Below are 19449 nucleotides of genomic sequence, written 5' to 3'. Positions count from 1 at the left end.
TACCATAATGCAGTGACTGTCTGCTAAATTTGTACCTGTTTGATCATGTTTTTGTGGTTGATACACTTGTGGAGGGAAAAACATCCCCATTATCTGCAAAAGGTGCAGCTGATGCGTTGAAATGGAAGTTAGAGTTGTACAGACAGGCTGTTCAAGAAGAGTCACACCATGCCAAACAGGGCAGAATATAATGGAAGAAATTGATCAATTCTATGATGAAAGAATCTGGTGTAACGATGATAAATGAAAAGAAGGAAATGAAATCGTGTTGCTTTTCTTGAATTACAGAGGCAAATGTCAGATATTGTATCCGGCAAAGACCTGTTTCATTTTATTAGGTGATTGTGAATTGAAGTAGAAGAACATTTAACAATCCAATGATCTGAGTGAAACCAATTGATAACAAAAACCTGATTTACATCTCCAATATATAAGCACTCCTTCATTACTTTATGTAAAGACAGAGAGAGTTGCAGGGGAATGACCTTTTTCATTTCATGTCTAAGTGAGAAATCCTACAGATAAATGAGAAAAGAAATGACAAAGACTGGATATTAAACCTTAAACACGGATGCCCTTTTAGCTATTATTTTTAATTATATGCAAGAGATGGTAACACTATTAATTAACAATAAGAGCCGTAACTGCCAGCTCTGTGTCACAGCTGAAGGCTTATTACAGCAAAGAGAAATCAGACACACAGCTTTATGTGATCTGTCTATAGTGCGGTGCTGCCAAAACTGAAGATCTCTGGTCAGAGTGAAGCGGTCAGAGCCAGATAGATGGACTCGGCCACGTATTCCAGGTTCCGGCTGTTGATCATGCTCACATTCAGGCAGCCGTTGCCAAGCAGGTAGACGTGTCTCCTCTTTGACAAAAACTCAATCTGTTGACCTGAAGTAGATTAGGCAATGAGAGAGACAAAGAAGCTTTTGTTACCTCTGCCTGCATGGTTATGTATTCATCGCTGGTGATTTGTTTGTCTGTTTGTGTTTTAGCAGGGTTCAGTGATTGTTGCTAGTGATAAGAAATCATTCAGTTCAGTAACTTTTGAGAGAAGGAGCCATAATTGGATGCAGTATGCACTCTTCTTTAAGAGTAAATTAGTCTTTCACTTGTAGAGTTAAACAAAAGGATGATCTGCAAATTGATTCTATAACAAATGTGACACTTGATTTTGGAATATTATTCTTCTGCTCCGTGAAATATGCCCTGCTGGAAAGAAAAGACATCGGAAAATACAAGTAAAAAACGCAATAAATGTAGTATAAATCTATATAAAATAAACATTTGCAGCAGCGCATCTTTTTTTGCTTCATCCAGAGCTGCTTACAAATATGCACATTTTCCAAAACAGACTTGGAGGATTAGAGGTCTGCCCAAGGCAACCAGAGGTACTAAGATAAAGGGAAAGGCATGAAATGCAAACTGATCATATAGTATCTCCAGTACTGCTGCATAATTACGTGTGAATAATTGTTTGTCACAATCAAACAAGACCTATAGAGTCTACAGACATGACTCTTTAAAATTTGTTTTCCATCCAAGCAAAATATTTTTTTCTCTTTTTTGTTCTCCTTTGATGCATTTGTGCACAAGATCATTAATATCCTTGATAGAGAGCAGATAAACACTGTTAAAGTCCAACATGTTGTTAATTGCCCAGTGCACTCCTCACCATTCAAACCTGTACAAGAGTACAGTCCAGACTGTTGGGTCAGGTGATCCCAGCATCCCGGAGATCCCAGAAGCCTCAGCTTTTCTCTCAGGACTTCTCTGATCAGCATACACCGCTCCACAATGCGTTTCACCTCTCCCTGCCTACAGGATTACATTTCAACATTTTGGCAATTCAATATCTCAAAAAGAAATATCAAGGATCCAGTGGGTGAAATTACATTTTCCTACACAATTTGTCTCAGCTACTATCCAGGGAGCAAAGAGGAGGGATGTGCTTTAATAGCATGACTACCTGAGGTCATGTTTTGTCAAAATATAATAATATGTAATATGTAGGTGTGGCAGGCAAAGCAACACCCAGTAAAAGCCAGAACATCTATTCAAATCCTGATTTACCATTCCACAAGGTGGGCTGGGTTACTGAGCACAGTGGCGATGACGCGGGCGCCCCCATCATCTGGCTGAGCCCACAGCGATCTGACTATTTTCTCAGCTTGACTCTGCACACCTAACAGAAGGGAGTTCTGCTTTAACACACACAGGAGGAGTCCAACAGCCTCACCTGCAAACAGTGAGAGAAACACAAGGCTAATGTTAAGAAATATGTTAGAACATATGATATGTTATATCTTCTTCTGACTGCAGAGGGCGCAAAAGAAAATGTGATATGTGTCTGATAAATGATTGATCACAAGTTCTTGAATAAATGATAATCTTCTCACTTTCTCACCATACAATCCAAAGGAGTGGGAGAAGGACTGAGCACAGAGGAGCTCCATCCCCAGAGATGCACAGTACTGCACAGGCCACGCGTCCCGACCCAAGTCTCCATAGCAGAGAGCCTGAGAGGGCAGCAAGAGGAACGGGAACAGCTTACGTCTCTGTGAAAAGTAAATAGGAAGCCAGAGGGAGAAATATATTATGGCTGTGGCTTCTGAAGCGGCGGCGGTACACAAACTCCAAAACCAAATGGGAGATCCCCCAACCCTAACCCAACCCGAATCCTAACCCTCCACTACAGCTGAGCAAGAGTGTGACCGCAGTCTCGAGGTGCCAGTTTTGTTTCGTTGTTCATTAAAAGCCATAAAGATGCATATCTCTTACCATCATGAGCTTTATAATGCATCTCCAGTCCTGCTGGGAAAGATCTGCTCCGGTTGGGAAGTGAGCAGAGGCTGATAGAACAACAACACTGCGTTCCGGAGCCCCCTCCAGATCCTCCAGGAGCTTCTCCACACAAACACCTCGCTGCTCGTCACTCCAATAACAATACTCATGGATGTCTTGGATCCCTGCGGCCTTGAAGATACCGGCCAATGAATCTGCAGAAAAAGCAATCAAGCAAGAACTCAGTGATATATTTAGGGAATGACATATCAATACAGGATTTCTAGAAAACAAGAGATTTATTCAACGAGCCCAGTGTTGATTTGATGGTTTATTTCATTCATTTTTCTAATTAAAGAGAGTTTTATTCGCTTGGATGTAAATGATGGAAACGCTGTCCGATTTGAATTTTCTTTTTGCAATTTTTACACATTCACTTGGATGGATGGTTGGACTCTTAGCTCCAAAGATGAACTTTATTTAAAGTGTTCAATCAAATCGGATTCAATCAGAAATCAGTCCAATAATGGACAAGGCATTTGTACTTTGGAAAAAATTATACTAGCGTTAGAAGGTTAAGATGCCAACCATAAGTTTAATGTGAATATAAAAATGTTAAAAAATGTAGTCCGTAACATTTAAATCTGTGGATTGTTTATGTTCAATGTGTCTTACTCATGACCTTTTTCTTTTTATGGACTGTATATAAGGAAGAAATTAAGTACACACAAAACACACACACACACACACACTCCTCCTTCATAGCGGCGTTCACATGGTAGTCATTTCTGTTGCTATGGATACTCTTTGTGCTGTGCCCTTCCTGTTCTAAATTAATCAATTCTCACCTTTTCTCCCCATGCAGTTACGTGATACATCCAGATGTTGATGGTGTACATGCAGTATCAACAGTTTGTGTAACCACCTTTGGCGATTCTTATTCACACTTTTCTTCAATAGTTTACTACTATTCAATGCCATACATAGTTTTAAATGCATTAGATTAAAATGCGTTTTAAATTATTGCATTCTAGAACCCAAGAGATGCTGGCTTGTGTTGCCCATATCGATAGTTGAGAGTAAATTAAAAACATAGCGATTTTTCAGACGTGGCTAAAAGTTTCCAATTAAACAAAACAAAACACAAATTTCTCCTCAATAGCTGGAATTGATAAAGGTAATTGGCATCCATTCCTTGTTCCATATTTAATAGAGCTGATACTTCTTTGACAATACTACGATACTAATTTTTGATAAACCATATTTGAAATAATAAAACAAATTAACATGGCATGGACAAAATTATTGCTACCCTTGAGAAGTGATAATTAATTATTGGATATCAGTCATTTGCCCTATTTGAATTCAGCCTATTTATTTGAACGGTATCTAACCTTTTAGCCACGTCTGTATATAATGGGTCTTCTTACCATCACAGGGTGAAGAGACATAGACTGGCCCACACCAAGCAGTGCAGACATCAGTGTCATACCAGTGTCGCAGGAGTTCAGCCCCAAGGCGCACAGCTGCCGTGCAATTTGCAGTTTGGACACGCAAAACCTGCAACACACATCTGCAATTTCAGGTGTTATGTTGATTTGAAACAAAAACAAAAACAAGGTAGACCTTCTTTTGCTTTATACTATATAATATATGTATATATAATAGGAGAATGCACTGCAAACAGCGTCATGTTGATTGATTTGTTGGGCTGCACTAACCGGGATTAAATTCAAACTTGGATTTTGTTGCACTAGTTTCAAATCAGGATTCATGGTGTAAGTAGTGTGTGTGTGTCTTTACCCTGTTCTCTAATATAGCCGGAGAGTTCTTCCCCAAAGCAAACTCTGCAGCTCGCCTGGTGAATTCTGTCAGGCCAAAGGTAGATGGATACTCCGGACACAGTGTGGGATCTGCACTCAATTGCCTCTTTATTTTCTCAACAAGAGGTGGCACAAAGGTCTGTCCTTCCCTGCTGAAATACTCTGTCAAAAAGGATTTTAAAAAGATTTGTCATCCAAAAAATCAAGTTATGCCACAGAGAACTGTGGATGAGACTTACAACCCAAAATTTCTAACCATATACAGTAGATTGACATACATACTGTAAATCTATTTGTCGTAAGGCTAAAAATGTGTGTATTTTATTTGTTAGACAAATGACCATGACTGACGTTTGGTTTTTAGTAGGCTGACCATGATTTAAAGATACAATCTGTAAGCCAAGCTCTATGGGAACATTCTAAATAGTTTTATTCTCAAAAGTTTAAAATGTTCAGGTTAAGTATTTTTGTAGAATTTGCTGAAATCCTCATTACATCCTGATAGGAATCCATAAATTGGTGTGTGGTGTGTAAAAAACAACATATCTCTGCTTTCTATTGATGGAATCTGGTTTGGGGAAAAAACCTTTGAGCCTTTAACTATTGGTAAAAATGCCAATATTTACCACTACGTGAAGCATGAAATGATCAGTCATGTCTCATGTCTTCAGGTGGGAGGAGCTGTGGAGGCTCCAGCATATGCTTCATTCCCTTAATGAGTTCTGCTGCATCTTTAAAAGTTAAGTCAAGACCACCTGGTAGCTTATTCTGTACCAATTAGTTGCATTGATAGTGAAGTGCCCTTGATTGTTCCTCTGAATGTGCAGTCTTCATAGCAATGAAAACCTTTGCTGTTGAAAAATAACAAAGGTCAAATCTGAGCCGAGCTGAATCTTGAGATAGTACTATAATAAATGAAAGGAGAAAGATTCTCATCAGACAGGAGAAACAATGAGTGAGTGAGTGAGTGTAGCTGGACGGTTGGAATAATGAAATATCTAACCTTGGTCTGATCAGCCTCTCGAGATGTAAAACCCAACATGTCTGATGGGATTCTTCAGACTCTGACACGTTTTTCTGTATAATAACTCTGGTTATTGAAGTGAGCCAGGGCCCTGCTCCAAAGTTTCATCTGAATAACCTCACTGAATTGGTCTCAAACCAGAGCTCCTCCTCATTGCATTAATACATCAAACCTAAACCCAACAGCGCGTGTTCAGGATTTGTCTAGATAAATGAGGAAACCTGCTTCCTGGATAAGATCCCAGTTGGTTGAAAGCTGGTTACCATCACCAGCACAAGTTGCTATAGTTACCTACGTGTTCCTTCGATCTCGTGTGGAGAATGAGTTAATAATGCTGACAAGTGAAATGTCTTCAACACAAAAAGTTATTTTGCATCTAAACTACAACTGCTGGATATTTGTGGAGCATTGAGGATTGTCAAACTCAGGATATTCACCAAATCTGCTTTATACCTTTTTAATGCTTTGGTCACTGTGGTTCTTGTATAGTGGTAGATTGTTTCCTAAAAAAAAGTGTTGTCAGGGTGACCCTTTTGGATTACATATGTGTTGCAGATTGTATCTTTAAACATAAATATTGGTCAGGTGTTGTACATTTCAGCTTGATGTCACAGCGTTTTCTGTAATAAACGTTACAGAAAGGCACAGAGTCATTTTGACATTCTTAACATTTAGCAACAGAAGAAATGGTGATTCAGACTGGGATTTAGATACCAAAAACATTTTCAACACTTAATCACTACAATTCAAATGAGAAGCAGTCAAAACTATAAATCACACTATATAATCTTCCCAGTGTCACTTTGTTGGAGGTCTATAATCAAACAGAAAAGCAGCCTTACCTCTTCCAGCCAGGTAAACTTTACTGTGGTGAGGGTCTTTCTTAAAAGTAGACAGCAGCCTTGTTTCAGGGTTCACTACAGCAGTGTGAGCTTTGGTAAACACAGACAGATGACCTGCCGGGTCTTTATTTTGGTTGACCCCTTTCTCATTTCTGCTGTCCTCTGGTCGGCTCATCTTACGCCCTGCCAGCCACATCAGACCACAGACTGCAGGGCTTTTGTTTAGAATCTGTCGCCAGGTTACAGCACGTATTTGGATACTGTCACCCGGCAACGGTGATGATTTGTCCCTCTACTAATTTGCAGGTCTGTTGAGTTTACTTTTGGCATTACAGCGAGCGTTCATTAAATCGCCTGTTTGGAAATGAAAGGGGTTCATTTAGTTTAGCTAAAAGCTGGACCAACATCCTGACAATTACCTGTATCAAAAAGCACCATATGTTCCAGACTGTGGTTTGTATGGTTATCATACAAGGCATTTCCTGTAGCCTTGGTGATATCCAAATTCTTCCTTTTTCTACATATAAACATAAGCTAAATTCTCATCTATAATTTTAGATCCTATAATTATAAGTGACTTGTATTGATTTAGTTGTTGTTGAGTGTTGATCACATAAAAGTCCTATCAATGTGAGAGTGATGGTAGATTCCAATCTAGCAACCCTTTTATCAAACTTGGATATCATATTGTCCCTTAAAAAAGTTTCTAATCAGTTTCTCTTTAGTATGTAACTTTTGAAACGCCAGTATAATAAAGGTAGCACAGTTATTCATATGTGCTTTTGGAGCCATTTAAGACTACATCAGAACCATTTGCAATTGAATTTGTCATGCAGTGAGTCATGCAATCTCACAGCCTCAGAAATACCAACAAAGAAAAAACCTAGCTTCCCTCCCTCCTTCACTTCAAATTGCCGGTTCTTCTGACAAAACTAATAACCTGTAGGATCGCTCGGTCAAAGTCAAGGAGTTCTGAATGGATGATGATTTTAGGATAGTTATTTCAAGTACAGGAATAGAGTGGCAACTTCTCATTGTTTAGGAAAATCTGACAAAAAGAACTCAAACCTGCTGTACAGTGAGGAAAATTGACAATGAATCTGGTAATTATGAATCACTGCACTAGATGGCAGTAGATGGTTAAATTAGCTGGTCAGGGGTAATATCGAGTCTGCCTGCTTGAGTACATGCAGTTTTCAATTCATGTCATTGTAGGTGATTAATTAATCATAAATCATATGGACCACCAACAGAACAGTCGGATGGTTTACAGAGAAGAATTATTACTGTTTATCCCCAAGTTACACTTGTATTGTTCATTATTTTAGTCTAGTAGTCATCCTGCTTCTTGTCCAGGAGGCCTGGTGAGAACATCACAGGTCTACAGTGCATTTACTGGTTAAATCGTCTATCATTAAGCTGCCATGTGCAGTACAAAATATGATCTATCATTTCAGAAATGTTGCAGTTTGTTTCTTTGTGTCCATATGTCTCTGCTGTGCTTTATCCAGTGTACTCGCCGACCTCTCACAAACCTTCAGTGAGTGAAAAGCAGTGGGTTATGTGATTTTCCAGTCCTGTTAAAGGGAACATTACAGAATCTGTCCTTGTGAGATGCCTAACAGCTGCAAATGGTGTGGCCTATTTGAGACAGCTGTCAGTGGATTAATTTGCCTTTTTTTATATTTTGATTCTCGAGTTTTCCCCCGTGTGCTTATAGAACATTGTGGAATTTCATATTTTCATTTCATTTTGAGAGAGTTGCCCTAACACTTTTTTTTCGAGCCAAGCTGTCATGTAGCAGCAGTTCCACCTTGTCTACAACCCCCTTTTTCTTCTCTTTTTTTGCAGGAAAATGTAACATTTACTGCAAGACGAGCCCAGAAACAGAACATCAAGAATCGCTGCACCTTTTCCTCGGACAAAGCCTCAGATGTTTCCACGAGCTAAGGCCTCCGGTAATCTGAGTACAAGGCTACCCTGCATTCTAATACAGGTACCTACTACTTTTCAGGACACAAGTTCTGGAAATAGGCCCACTTCATTGATTGTAGATTTAAAGTATCCTACTAAGTGACACATTTTTTTGTCCATTTATAAATACTCTCTGTCAATGAGCCACACATCGTTATTTTCCTGTTTGTCTTCCTATCTCATTTGCACATTCATTACATTTACTTTCCTTTTTATGTCACCAAACAAAATGACTGTCAAAGATTCAGGTAATTATGAGTTTCATATTGCGTTTGGTAATTTTACACACAAGTTCAGCTTGTGCAATATAATTTTATTGCAGTTGTAACACGGTAATGTGGTTTGATACTGGTAATATAAGTAGTTTAATGATTTATTTCAGCGTTCTCATTTTTGACGAGTCTCAGTCTACACCCACAAACCCTCCTCTACAACGGCTGTGATCGCATGATAAAAATGTTGCCTGAGTTTATTAGTATAATGTTTCCAATTCTGCACTTTGATTTATTTTTGAAGGATATAATCTCATAAATCCCTTTCATAACATTGTGTAACAGCTGAGACCTTCTCAGTAGCTGGACCCCAGGGAGGACAGGCAGAGACCCCTCCCAAACATTTGTCAGTCAGGTCTAAAACCGACGATGTGTCCAGATGCTCCTCGTTAATTCATGAAATTGTATATTTCAGGCCAATGTTTGAATATGTACACTAATGATGTAGAATGGCTGCAGCTTGAGTTTGTACATACACAAGGCACATTTGCAGATTTCATGTTATTTTATTTATTTTCACAGCAACAGAGGTTGTTATGCAAGCAATGAGATGTCCCAATATAGTATAACAATGAATGATGAGTCCATTATTTTCCATATCTCGACATGTTGAAATCTATTATTGCACTTAAACAATGGTCACATACCAAAAGTACTGAAGGGAGGCTTTGTTTTAAAACACTGTCCATTTTAAAAGGTAGCTTATAGTCCACGCTTTGGTTAGCCTGAGTAGCGAATTGACCAGTGAAGCGTGAGGTACAAGAGCTGTTGCTATGGCTACGTGCAGTTTAAAGGTACCCTGTAAAGAATTTTTGTCAAGCAAACAGCTTTGAATTTTCACATTACACAGATTCACCAACTGACAATAGGTGGAACTGCATGAAACAGCAGAATTTTTTAAGTTCAGCTTTGGCTATTGCCCTGCAAATTTGTGACAGAATGCATAATAATGACAATACTAATATAAGGCTGTTCTGTTCTGTTCTGTTGTTTTCCCAGGCACTACTATTGGTCAAAACTTTTCAGGGTACATTCAATACACCGTTGGCCATATAATGTAGATTTATGGTTAATCAGGCAATTGTTTAGGTGGCCTAATGTATGAATTTAATGGACACCTGTCAGCCAATCAGGATATTTTTGTATAGCTATGGTATACTCTTGGGTATATAAGTATTTCACCTTTGTTAAGACACAGAGTTCAGGCTCAAAATGTAAATGTTAAGACTGAAAACAGGGACCAGACCTGACGGTTTCTAATGCGGAGCCTGTTTAACTGAGCCAAAGTGTTTACTAGACTAGACGGTGAGGACAGCGTTGTATTAAGTTAGACAAATTTACTACAGATTCAGTGTATCATAAATACATAACTTACTGGATAACATACTGTACATTAACAGCTTTTGTTCGCCATTTGTAAACCAAAAAGCTGTGTATATTATGACCAAATATTTACCGGAATGCATTTCAAATGTTCTATTGGGAAACATAGTGTATGACAATAAAAAACAGTATTTAGAGGACACAGAGAAGTTCAGCTTCAGTCCGTCCCCCCGACCCCCTTCTTTACTGTGGGGCATCAGTCATGGAGTCACAGATCAAACCAGCCGTTTATCATCTCACTCGTTGGTTGTTGGCTTCTTCCTGTTTACTTCTCAGGTCAGAAGCTTGTGCCACTGTTCCGTTCATCGTCACAGCTGTCTGGCATTGCCTTTGCAGGAGTGTCACTCGTTTGACATTTTGAGGGTTCTCATCCGTCCTTTTCCTGTAATGTGAAACTGAATACAGATGACGTTATTAGCATTTTCGGTTTCTCTTGAAATAAGCTCACAAGTTTGACAAGTTTGACAAGAACATGGAATGTGTAGCAACAAAGGAAAGAACTTCCAGAATGACAATTGCCATGTTGTGTTATTTTAGCTCTAACTACATAGGAGACAGTGTCACAATCCAACCGTCATCTATTTCTCTGTGTAATTATGAACTTTGTTTGTATATTTTCACCAAATCTCATTGCAAAGGCCAAGTTATCGCACTAGGAACATCAGGGTACTTTTACAAACTGTTACTGTGTGAGTTGCTGGACTGTGGTCACACCCTACACTGCATTTCAGTTTCTATCTGATAAGAATCCTCCTTGAGCGCTTGGTTGTTTATGGGCTTCTCGTAGGGTTTGTTTGTGTTTTCTTTACAGTCTACATTGTAAAGTGTACATCATCATTTTCTCGCCAATCACCGTAAATTAGTACAGCATTGCAATTGTACTTTTTATTCTCCAAAGGTGGGGAATTCTGACGCTATCGTCTCATCTGTACATGTCTCCACAGGAAAACATTAACAAGCCAGGACTGTTAGTGTATAAGGGTTTGTAGATTTGGGGTCTTGGTGTGTCTTTCTCACTCCCCGTACGTCGTGCTGCAGCGAAGCCGGGTTGACAGTGAACACCTGGAGAGTTTGTGATCAGGCTCTCTGGTTGGCCCCAAGGACAATATGCATTCTCAACCACAGGGACACATTTCTGACCTAAAACCGCTCACGACTGGTCAACATCAGGTCAACATCTATGCACGGCTTGCTCTCGCTTATGAAGTTAATTGAGTAGGAGCAGCAACTTTGCATTTCTCATCATTTCGAACCTTTTCTTCTTTGCGTCTTTTCTTCCCCTTTATACCAACGGCGGGCTTCCATCAGATAGACGTGCGGAGTGATGAAACTACTGGCCTGCAGGAGGCATGAACACATATAGGAACAATAACCAAGGAATAATGCGCAATGTGTCTTAATCTAAATCCCTGAATTTATGGATGTGTATATAGAAACCAACCCTTTGATGTAACCTGCACATTTTCAATTCGTCTCACGCAAATAGGGTTGACTTGATCGATATGGTAGAGTACAAAGAAAACAGACTCTTGCAATAATATTCCATCATGCGTTTCTTTGGCTCTTAAATCTCACACGGACATTTGAGTCATAAGATCTCTTTCGATCACAAACCATAAAAAGGTTCTATTCCATTTTTCTCCATCTAAGTGGAAACATTGACAATACATCATCTGAGCCACCTGTGTCAGGGTGATGACATGATGTATTGATTCCAGAGTATACAGTGAGCACGATTTAGGTGATTTGTTTTTCTTATTTTGCGATTTTTGGACTGCCTGGTTTTGCCATAATAAGTATCTGTGCAAAGAATTTATAGAAATGGTGTCAAAGTAGAGTTACAGAGGACTTTTGAATTTAATATAAAGCTATAAAAAGTGATTCAGTGCGTGAATTTCGTACTGCTTCAGTGCAGCAAACGAGATGCAACCTCAATGATGAATTTCATATTGGCTGCTGTTGAATTGATACAGAAAAATGAAATACATAGTTAATCGTTTAATGCTTTCTTTTTATCTGAGCCTTTAACTGTTCTGAGTTGTAACATACTCAAGTGTTTGCTCGGCTCCATTTAAAGGCTTGGGCGCTGTGGGATTGGATCTGATAGCAGCCAGGCTTTGGATGGGAGTGTTGGAGATTTCCCACATGTCTCTGCCATCCTGTTTTTCTGATCTCCTTAAAGTGGCTAAATTGCACAGGATGGAAGCTGCTGTGTGAAGTTAAGTCAACGAGGCAGAGACACTGAGTGAACAAAATCTCAGAATTTGTTCACAGCGGAGGAAAAAACATTAGTGCAAACCGTCTCCTACTAAAAATGCCAGCAACACACCAGGCTGTGTAATGTGTGTGTAATGGTACACTCACTCCAGCACATGCATTTTCATTAGAATTTGGCACAACCTGCATCTCTATTGTAACACAGTGTGTACTCATTTTAGATTTTGTGTCATGTTCACTCCATGTCGCATTATCACAAGCTACGCTTAAAAAAAAAGAAATGTGGGCGAGCTCCAAGAGAGGCGTGAATCCGAATGATGTCCCGTATATTTATGCCGTGGTATAATTACGCAATTTGGCTGTTCCTGTAAAACACGGGTATTTGTGGTATAAACTGTGCTGTGTACATTATAAACAGGGTGTCCACTTTGATGAGTCATTTACTTCTCAGCTAACCCACAGACTATTTACACAATTACTTGGAGTAATGGGAAGGTGGTGGTGACTTTAATGTGTCAGTATGTTAGGTTTGCTCTTAAGTATTGTTCTCACCCTAGATTCAAAAAAAGCAGAAAGCCTTAAACTATGAATAATAATATAATGTGATACAAAGTTCCATGCTTCTATTTGTAGTGTGTTGTATTTTAGGGTGGCAGTTGGGGCGGCAGTGGCTCAGTCCATAAGGAGCTCGGCTTGGGAACCGGAGGGTAGCCGGTTCGAGTCCAAAAAGTGTGGACTGGCAGCTGAAGAGTTGCCAGTTTGCCTCCAGGGTACTGCCCTTGAGCAAGGCAGTAGTGCAGTGTTTGTTTGTGTAAAAATGCATGTGCTGTATGTAGGAACTGCATGGAGTGTATGCTGCATGGATCTGAAATCTGAATTTCTCAAATTGCTGGGATAATTTCAGATAATTTCAGATAGAAATGAAGGGGTGTTCTTCTTCTTCTTCTTCAGTACTAATAACAAACAATAACAAATGGCTGAATAACACAATGATTGACTTCTACCGCACTACTGCACGCACTGATTAAAAACAGGCCATTTGAGGGACTGTCTATTTATGCACCCCACACCCCCTCCCAAAATGCCACATGTGTTCTGATTGGTCCGCTGTATCAAGCCTGATAAGACAACCGCCTCAGACTCCAGACACATGAATGCTGGCTGAAGTGATCCATCCATTGCTATCAGGCATCACTGATGCTTGTAGTCACACTGAGTTATAAATGAAATTAGTGGGCATTCTGACCAGGTCTATAAGCTGGTAAATTCAAATTTGTTGCATGTTGTCAGCAACATTGTTGATGGGCTAATCAAAAACAAAGCTTTCAGGGCAGTACAGGATCTACGGATTTGTTTAAATGGATGCATTTTCATTCTAAATGAGAACAAAGCAAGAAAAAAGCAAAACCACCAACCGTTAGATATTGTACAGCTTCAGTAATTTCTCGATCTTGTGCTGTTAAGTGCTCATCATATCTCAGTAATGTTTCATTACTTCAGTACTATCACTGTGCCAATATACAATATAGGCCTGCCATTGTATTGCATATGCAGCATTCACAAGTGGAATTTAGTAAGAAATCTGAATTAATGAGGGAGTGGGACAGTGATATTGAATTACCAAAGTCAGAGAAGCACTGCTCAGCTGAGTGTCTCACCCAACACCTGATAATCATGACATGTCAGTTAAAAGGCGTCAGGGGGAATCCATGAAAAATATCTCAGAACAACATGCATACGTGACAGAAGCTCAGGAGTGTGTTGGATGTTGATATGGACCGCAGGATATGCCTGCATGACTTTCTGAGAAAACAAACAACTGCTGATAGCAGCCACAAAGCATGTCTCACCTCTGATGTGGTCAGTCCACTCTGTGCACCCTATTGCTTCTACTGCACAGTGTTGAGTTGCTATTTTGCCAGTCACATCCCAACTCACGATGCTAACAGAGTCACTTTATCATGAAAAGTGTGGTCCTGCCTGCTCTCACTTCCTGTGAGTCAGCTAAGCCACGCTGATTTACCACAGAACACACTACTCTCCTTTTATGAAATACCTTTAGATGATTCTAAATGTCTGGCAGCACAGTACAATTGATTTGGCATGTAAAAGAGTAAAGTGGCAACTGTGTTAGTCAAGGTAACTCTCAAGATCTGTTGGCTTAGGGTTGCGTCACTGTAGACAAATTCATTGACTGATGTTTTCTGAATTTAACTTTGTGTTCTGCCTTAAAATTTTGTTTGTGTGATTACATTACGATCATTTGGCAGACGCTTTTATCCAAAGCGACTTACATTACATTACCACCCTTCGCACAGGGGGGAGCAATTGTGGGTTCTACTGCCTCCCTCAGTAGGCAGTAGCTCAAAACATTTAGCTGTTTTTTACAGAAACTGTAAAAAACAGCTAAATGTTTTCCTTTATATCTGTATTTTCCCAGAAATTATTTGTATTGAAAACATTTTAAAAAGCACTAAGTTACTAAGTCTTTTCCCTTTTTTTCTTGCTACATTTAGGATGAATTTGTTGATAATAAGCATATAACATTCAATGTCAATCATGTAATACAAATTATAATTTATACATTATTAGATAATTATAAATATAATATTAAACCTTTAGTACATAATCTTATACCAACTTATTGTACTTCATGTATTTCTTGACCTTTTCCAAACCTCCTATACTTCTACCCTGTTTTACCAAATTTGACCTATTTGATGATGAATTCTGCCTTATATCTGCAGAGCTTCCAGCATTGCTGTGGCAGAGCTGCTGTCAGCTTGAGCTCTCGCTGTTATGAGCAGTAATAAATCAAATATTAAGTTAAACCGCTCCACTGTGTGAACATGCGTGTCCTTATAAGCCGTCACTCTTGTAAACACCCTCTGGACCTCTGGGGAGAGACTTGTGGCTGAATGATAAAGATTTATCTGCTGCTGGGGGTGTTGGGCAGGGCGAAGTGAGGCCCACTGAAAGGCGGAAACCTCTTCAGCTACGCTAATATTTGGAAACCTCGTACAAGGTGACACGTGGTGCAATGGATAAGCCTGTTTCAATACTGTCAGTGCTTTGACAGTGCCACATATAAGTTGTTTTTGCCTATTTTTAGGTAGCTCACATTTATTCTGTTAGTTTTGTGCGCTAGTAAAAACACATTACCCCCTGTAAACTCAGCGCTCGTGATGGTGTTCCATGCATCAAAGTTGTAAGAAATGGACATCTTGTGAACATCTGTTATGTTGACATCAGCTGGACTCAAAGATGAATTGAAGGTTACATACTCCAGTAACAGATACAGGTGCAGCCCTCCAGTGAAAACCCTACAAGGTTTGTTGAATCGTGAATATCAAAAGATTAAGTTTCAAGTTTTAGTTTTGTGATATTCTAATGCGCCAAAGTCAGCCAATGCTTTCAGAAATGATTTATTTTTCTTCACTGTTCTGCTCGGTCTGTTTTAATCACAGGGAGCGACACGCTGAAGTCTAAAAATAGGTTTATACTTTTAGTGTAAAAAAGTGTAAAAACGTTTGGAAACCTTTCGGGCGCATTCTTAAATGCTCACTAGCCATTGTAAAAGTGCTTGAACACACACTGTACTCCTTCTGTTTTGTACTTGATGTATAGTGTAATTGTTATTTGCACAAATGGCGTATTACTTATTTATTAATGTAAGTATTAGTGTCATATTTGGTTTCTGATAGTTAATATTTCAATTTCAAATAAAATGAATTACTGTGCTGACATTACCAAACAATACAACTGAGACAAGACAAAGTTGCTTCATCGACTTTAAAAAGCATACCTACCCTTTCCTATTCATTTATTTTATCATTTATTTTCTTGGTAGTCGTTTGTCTCATGCATGTCACACAGACACAACAAGCATGCTGTCATCAGCCATACACTTCTGTGACCTTTACTGAAGTATATGTGTGATTCTCCGCGACACAAGATCTGCACTGTGGCTCTTCACGCTTCAGCTTCATGCTATGAATAACATGTCAGATGATTGATGACTTACGCAAAAGATGGAATGAAAACAAGCCTGTTTTTTTAATGAGCCACATAGGTCCTTTATCCTGATATGTACTTGATCATGAGTGTCTAAACATACTCACATAAACACACTTAGATGCTATAATGCTCTATTTTTAATATATAATTCACAGTAAATCATTTATCATTAATATCAAATGATTAATCTGAATTGGATGTATATACTTGGTGTGTTTCCAACAAGTATTTTTCTAGCAGATGTACATCAATTATCAAAATTATTGTCAATAAAATTGTTTCCATCCTATGTGTTTTCATAATGATTAATTGAATGACTATTAAACAATTGATTGCAGGAGAATAAGGAGGGATAGAAGAACTTACAACTTGGATTCTGGTCCAGATATGTCACTGAACGGTGTGCTTCCGTTGGACTGTGTTGGACCAGGAGAAGGCTCTGCACTTTTGTCGTCGTCCTGATTACTAGCCGGGTTCTCATTGCCCTCGGTCCTATTGGTTGAAGACTTGTGAAAAGAGCCTAATGCGCCTGACTCGGCCTGCCACAAAAAGCAGGAGCAGTGAGTCTGCAGCTCCTTGTAGAAACTATTGACCCTTGGGGTGGAAAGCCACGGGCAGCCCAACAGGTTCTTGAAAGCAGTACGAAACTCTGGGCTCCTGCAGTAGATGATAGGATTGAGACCGGAGTTAATATACCCCAGCCAGTTTAGCAGACGGAAGATTGTAATCGATGGAAAGTCTCTGTTAAACACATTTATAATGTTGGCGACAAAGAAAGGCAGCCAGCACAGGGTGAAAGTGCCCATAATGATACCCAAAGTTTTGAGGGCCTTATGTTCTTTGACGAGTATTAGCCGTGACGGCCTTCGCTTGTTGCTCTTTTTCCTCGCTAAAGTATTGCTGTCCCTGGAGCCCACACACGCTGCCGGCAGGATGCTGTTGATGTCTTGGCCATGGTGCACCTGCGATGTTGGATAGTCGTTTTGGAAACGCATACGATTCTTATCGATGAGCTGTACCTGCCGTGTGGCTATTAGAAATACCTTTGCGTAAACAAAAATCATTATGAGCAATGGGATGTAAAAAGACACTACGGAGGATACAATGGCAAAGGCCCTGGTGGTCACAAAGTCGCAGCATGCTGGGTCATCGTAGCACTGCTGTGCCAAGTCGTCATCGTCTGCGCGCCAGTACCCTTTCATAATTGGTACAAATGAAATTAAGGCGGACACGATCCACACCAAGCAAACTATTATCCTTGCACGCCACTTATTGAGTAGAACCTTGTGTCGGAACGGCCTAGTAATGGCTATATAGCGATCCACTGCTATCACACAGAGCGTCTCAATGCTCGCCGTCACGCATAAGACGTCCACGGAGGTCCAGAACTCACAAAATGTGTCACTCAGCTGCCAGTTCCCTGTCACCACAATAGTGGCTCCCAGAGGCACCACCAGAACCCCCATGATGAGGTCAGCACAGGCCAACGACATAATGAAGATGTTTGTCATTGTTTGTAGCTGTGAAGTGCGTGCAATAGCGATGATGACCAGCAGGTTTCCCACCACAATGGTCAGTATGATGATGACCATTATGATCAGACTCCAGGGTCCTGCCGCAGGGTGGTAGGACCCTGTTCCGTTGATCACATACGATGCTGGAGTGCTCAAGTTGACGTCCATGATTCACCAGCTCAGATCAGTTAGGGTGGTGAAGATTTCTTTTTTACACTTTTACACTGCAAAAGAATCGATCTGTGTTCCTTAAAAGCATCTTAAACCTGCCCAAGGCAAACGTTCAACATGTTCTCTAGAATATTCTTTTGTTAAAAATAATCATTTGGTACTTTGAAGTTGCTGCTTACAGTTCACACCCTGGGAGTCGCTTATTCCAGTATTCAAACGTCATCAGGTGCTGCTGCATTGTTGTTCCTTCCTTGTTGTCAGAGACTGGATAGACGTTTGTAGAGCTCAATCTGACGGAAGCAACAACATGTTCTCTAAGCAGACAAATCCAGGGTGCCCACAAAGCTCAGTAAAACATACTCCCTCATGGAGTTGTGACTCTCTGCGTTAATCCAAGTAAAATGTCCAAATCTCAGATGAAAACAAGTTTTAGAAAAGAAAAATATGGGGCGTTGTCCATTAGAAAATGTCCATTGGGATTAGAGTGAACAGCAGTTTTTTCAGCGAATCTTGCATGAGCAGTGCAAGAGTTGGGACTGCTGGACATCAAGCAGCAGCAACTCTGCAGCAAGAACCGCCAGAGTGCACCAGAGTGGCTGCCCTCTCTTTCTTTTGCTCTCTCTCTCTCTCTCTCTCTCTCTCTCTCTCTCTCTCTCTCTCTCTCTCTCTCTCTCTCTCTCTCTCTCTCTCTCCTGAGTGTACCATCACAACCAGCTGAAGGGGGGGGAGGAGTTGAAAACTGCTTGTGCACTGAAGCCACATAGGGATTGGAACCCTGATAATACCACACATGCAAACATTCTCTTTTTTGCACTGTTTGTAAAATGATGTAGTTGAACACACACTCATACACACACTGCCAAAGTTTAATATTATCATTAATCTCATTGATTTGAAATATTTTACCATTGACTTTTTGACTCTTATGTCACATTTAGGAAAATGGTCCAGCCTGCGGTTTTGTAGGTTTAGTTGTCAAGAGTGATTTCACACACACCACATGAGAGCACATTAATGTGTAACAAAGAGTGACCCTCTATTAAGCAGTGTTTCTAAAGGTTTATTTGTAATGCAGTTTGTGATCAGTCTCAGTGGACCACAAGGCATGAGACAAATCCATCTGTGGAAACCAGGAAGTGGATGCCCTCCCTATGACTTAGTGCTCGACGCACCAAAAGAAAATAATAGATCTTATCTTGCTGTTACTCAAGTCAGTGCACTGAAAAAGAACAATCACGCAAATGCCTTCCGTGCGATTCTCTTCAGATATCATCACAGGGCTGCGCTCAACATTTGCTTTTGTCACTGAGCAGCTCTTTATTTGGTCAGCTCAACAACTGGGCTCCAATTGCTCCAACCAACCAGTGGGTTTGTTTTCCTACATTGATAGAATAATTGATGCCTTCTGTGACTCTAAGTGTATAC

At 39.9% G+C, this 19449-nt stretch overlaps 2 protein-coding genes across 3 annotated transcripts; both read right to left on the bottom strand.

Annotated features, from left to right (window-relative positions):
- Positions 1–754: 754 nt before the first annotated feature.
- got1l1 (glutamic-oxaloacetic transaminase 1 like 1) lies at positions 755–6651 on the bottom strand. Its single transcript, XM_076154305.1, has 8 exons — positions 6477–6651; positions 4591–4772; positions 4218–4347; positions 2785–3002; positions 2411–2561; positions 2077–2242; positions 1679–1821; positions 755–894 (listed from the first exon to the last, which is right to left on the bottom strand). Exons 1-8 carry the CDS (start codon positions 6649–6651, stop codon positions 755–757), a joined length of 1305 nt encoding a protein of 434 aa, XP_076010420.1.
- Positions 6652–9216: 2565 nt separating this feature from the next.
- Positions 9217–18674, bottom strand: adrb3a (adrenoceptor beta 3a). Of its 2 annotated transcripts, XM_076154125.1 has the most exons (3): positions 18204–18674; positions 16706–18077; positions 9217–10500 (listed from the first exon to the last, which is right to left on the bottom strand). In XM_076154125.1, exons 2-3 carry the CDS (start codon positions 18019–18021, stop codon positions 10473–10475), a joined length of 1344 nt encoding a protein of 447 aa, XP_076010240.1. In that variant the 5' UTR covers positions 18022–18077; positions 18204–18674; the 3' UTR covers positions 9217–10472. The 2 variants fall into 2 exon arrangements, with proteins under 2 accessions (XP_076010240.1, XP_076010239.1); XM_076154124.1 differs by having other exon boundaries at positions 16706–18674.
- Between the last annotated feature and the right edge of the window lie 775 nt (positions 18675–19449).

Source organism: Genypterus blacodes, unplaced genomic scaffold (assembly GCF_046128005.1).
Source record: "Genypterus blacodes isolate CSIRO-AG114 ecotype Tasmania unplaced genomic scaffold, CSIRO-AGI_Gbla_v1 ptg000061l_1, whole genome shotgun sequence".
NCBI classification, from domain to species: domain Eukaryota; kingdom Metazoa; phylum Chordata; class Actinopteri; order Ophidiiformes; family Ophidiidae; genus Genypterus; species Genypterus blacodes.
This window is presented reverse-complemented; position numbering and strand designations above follow the sequence as displayed.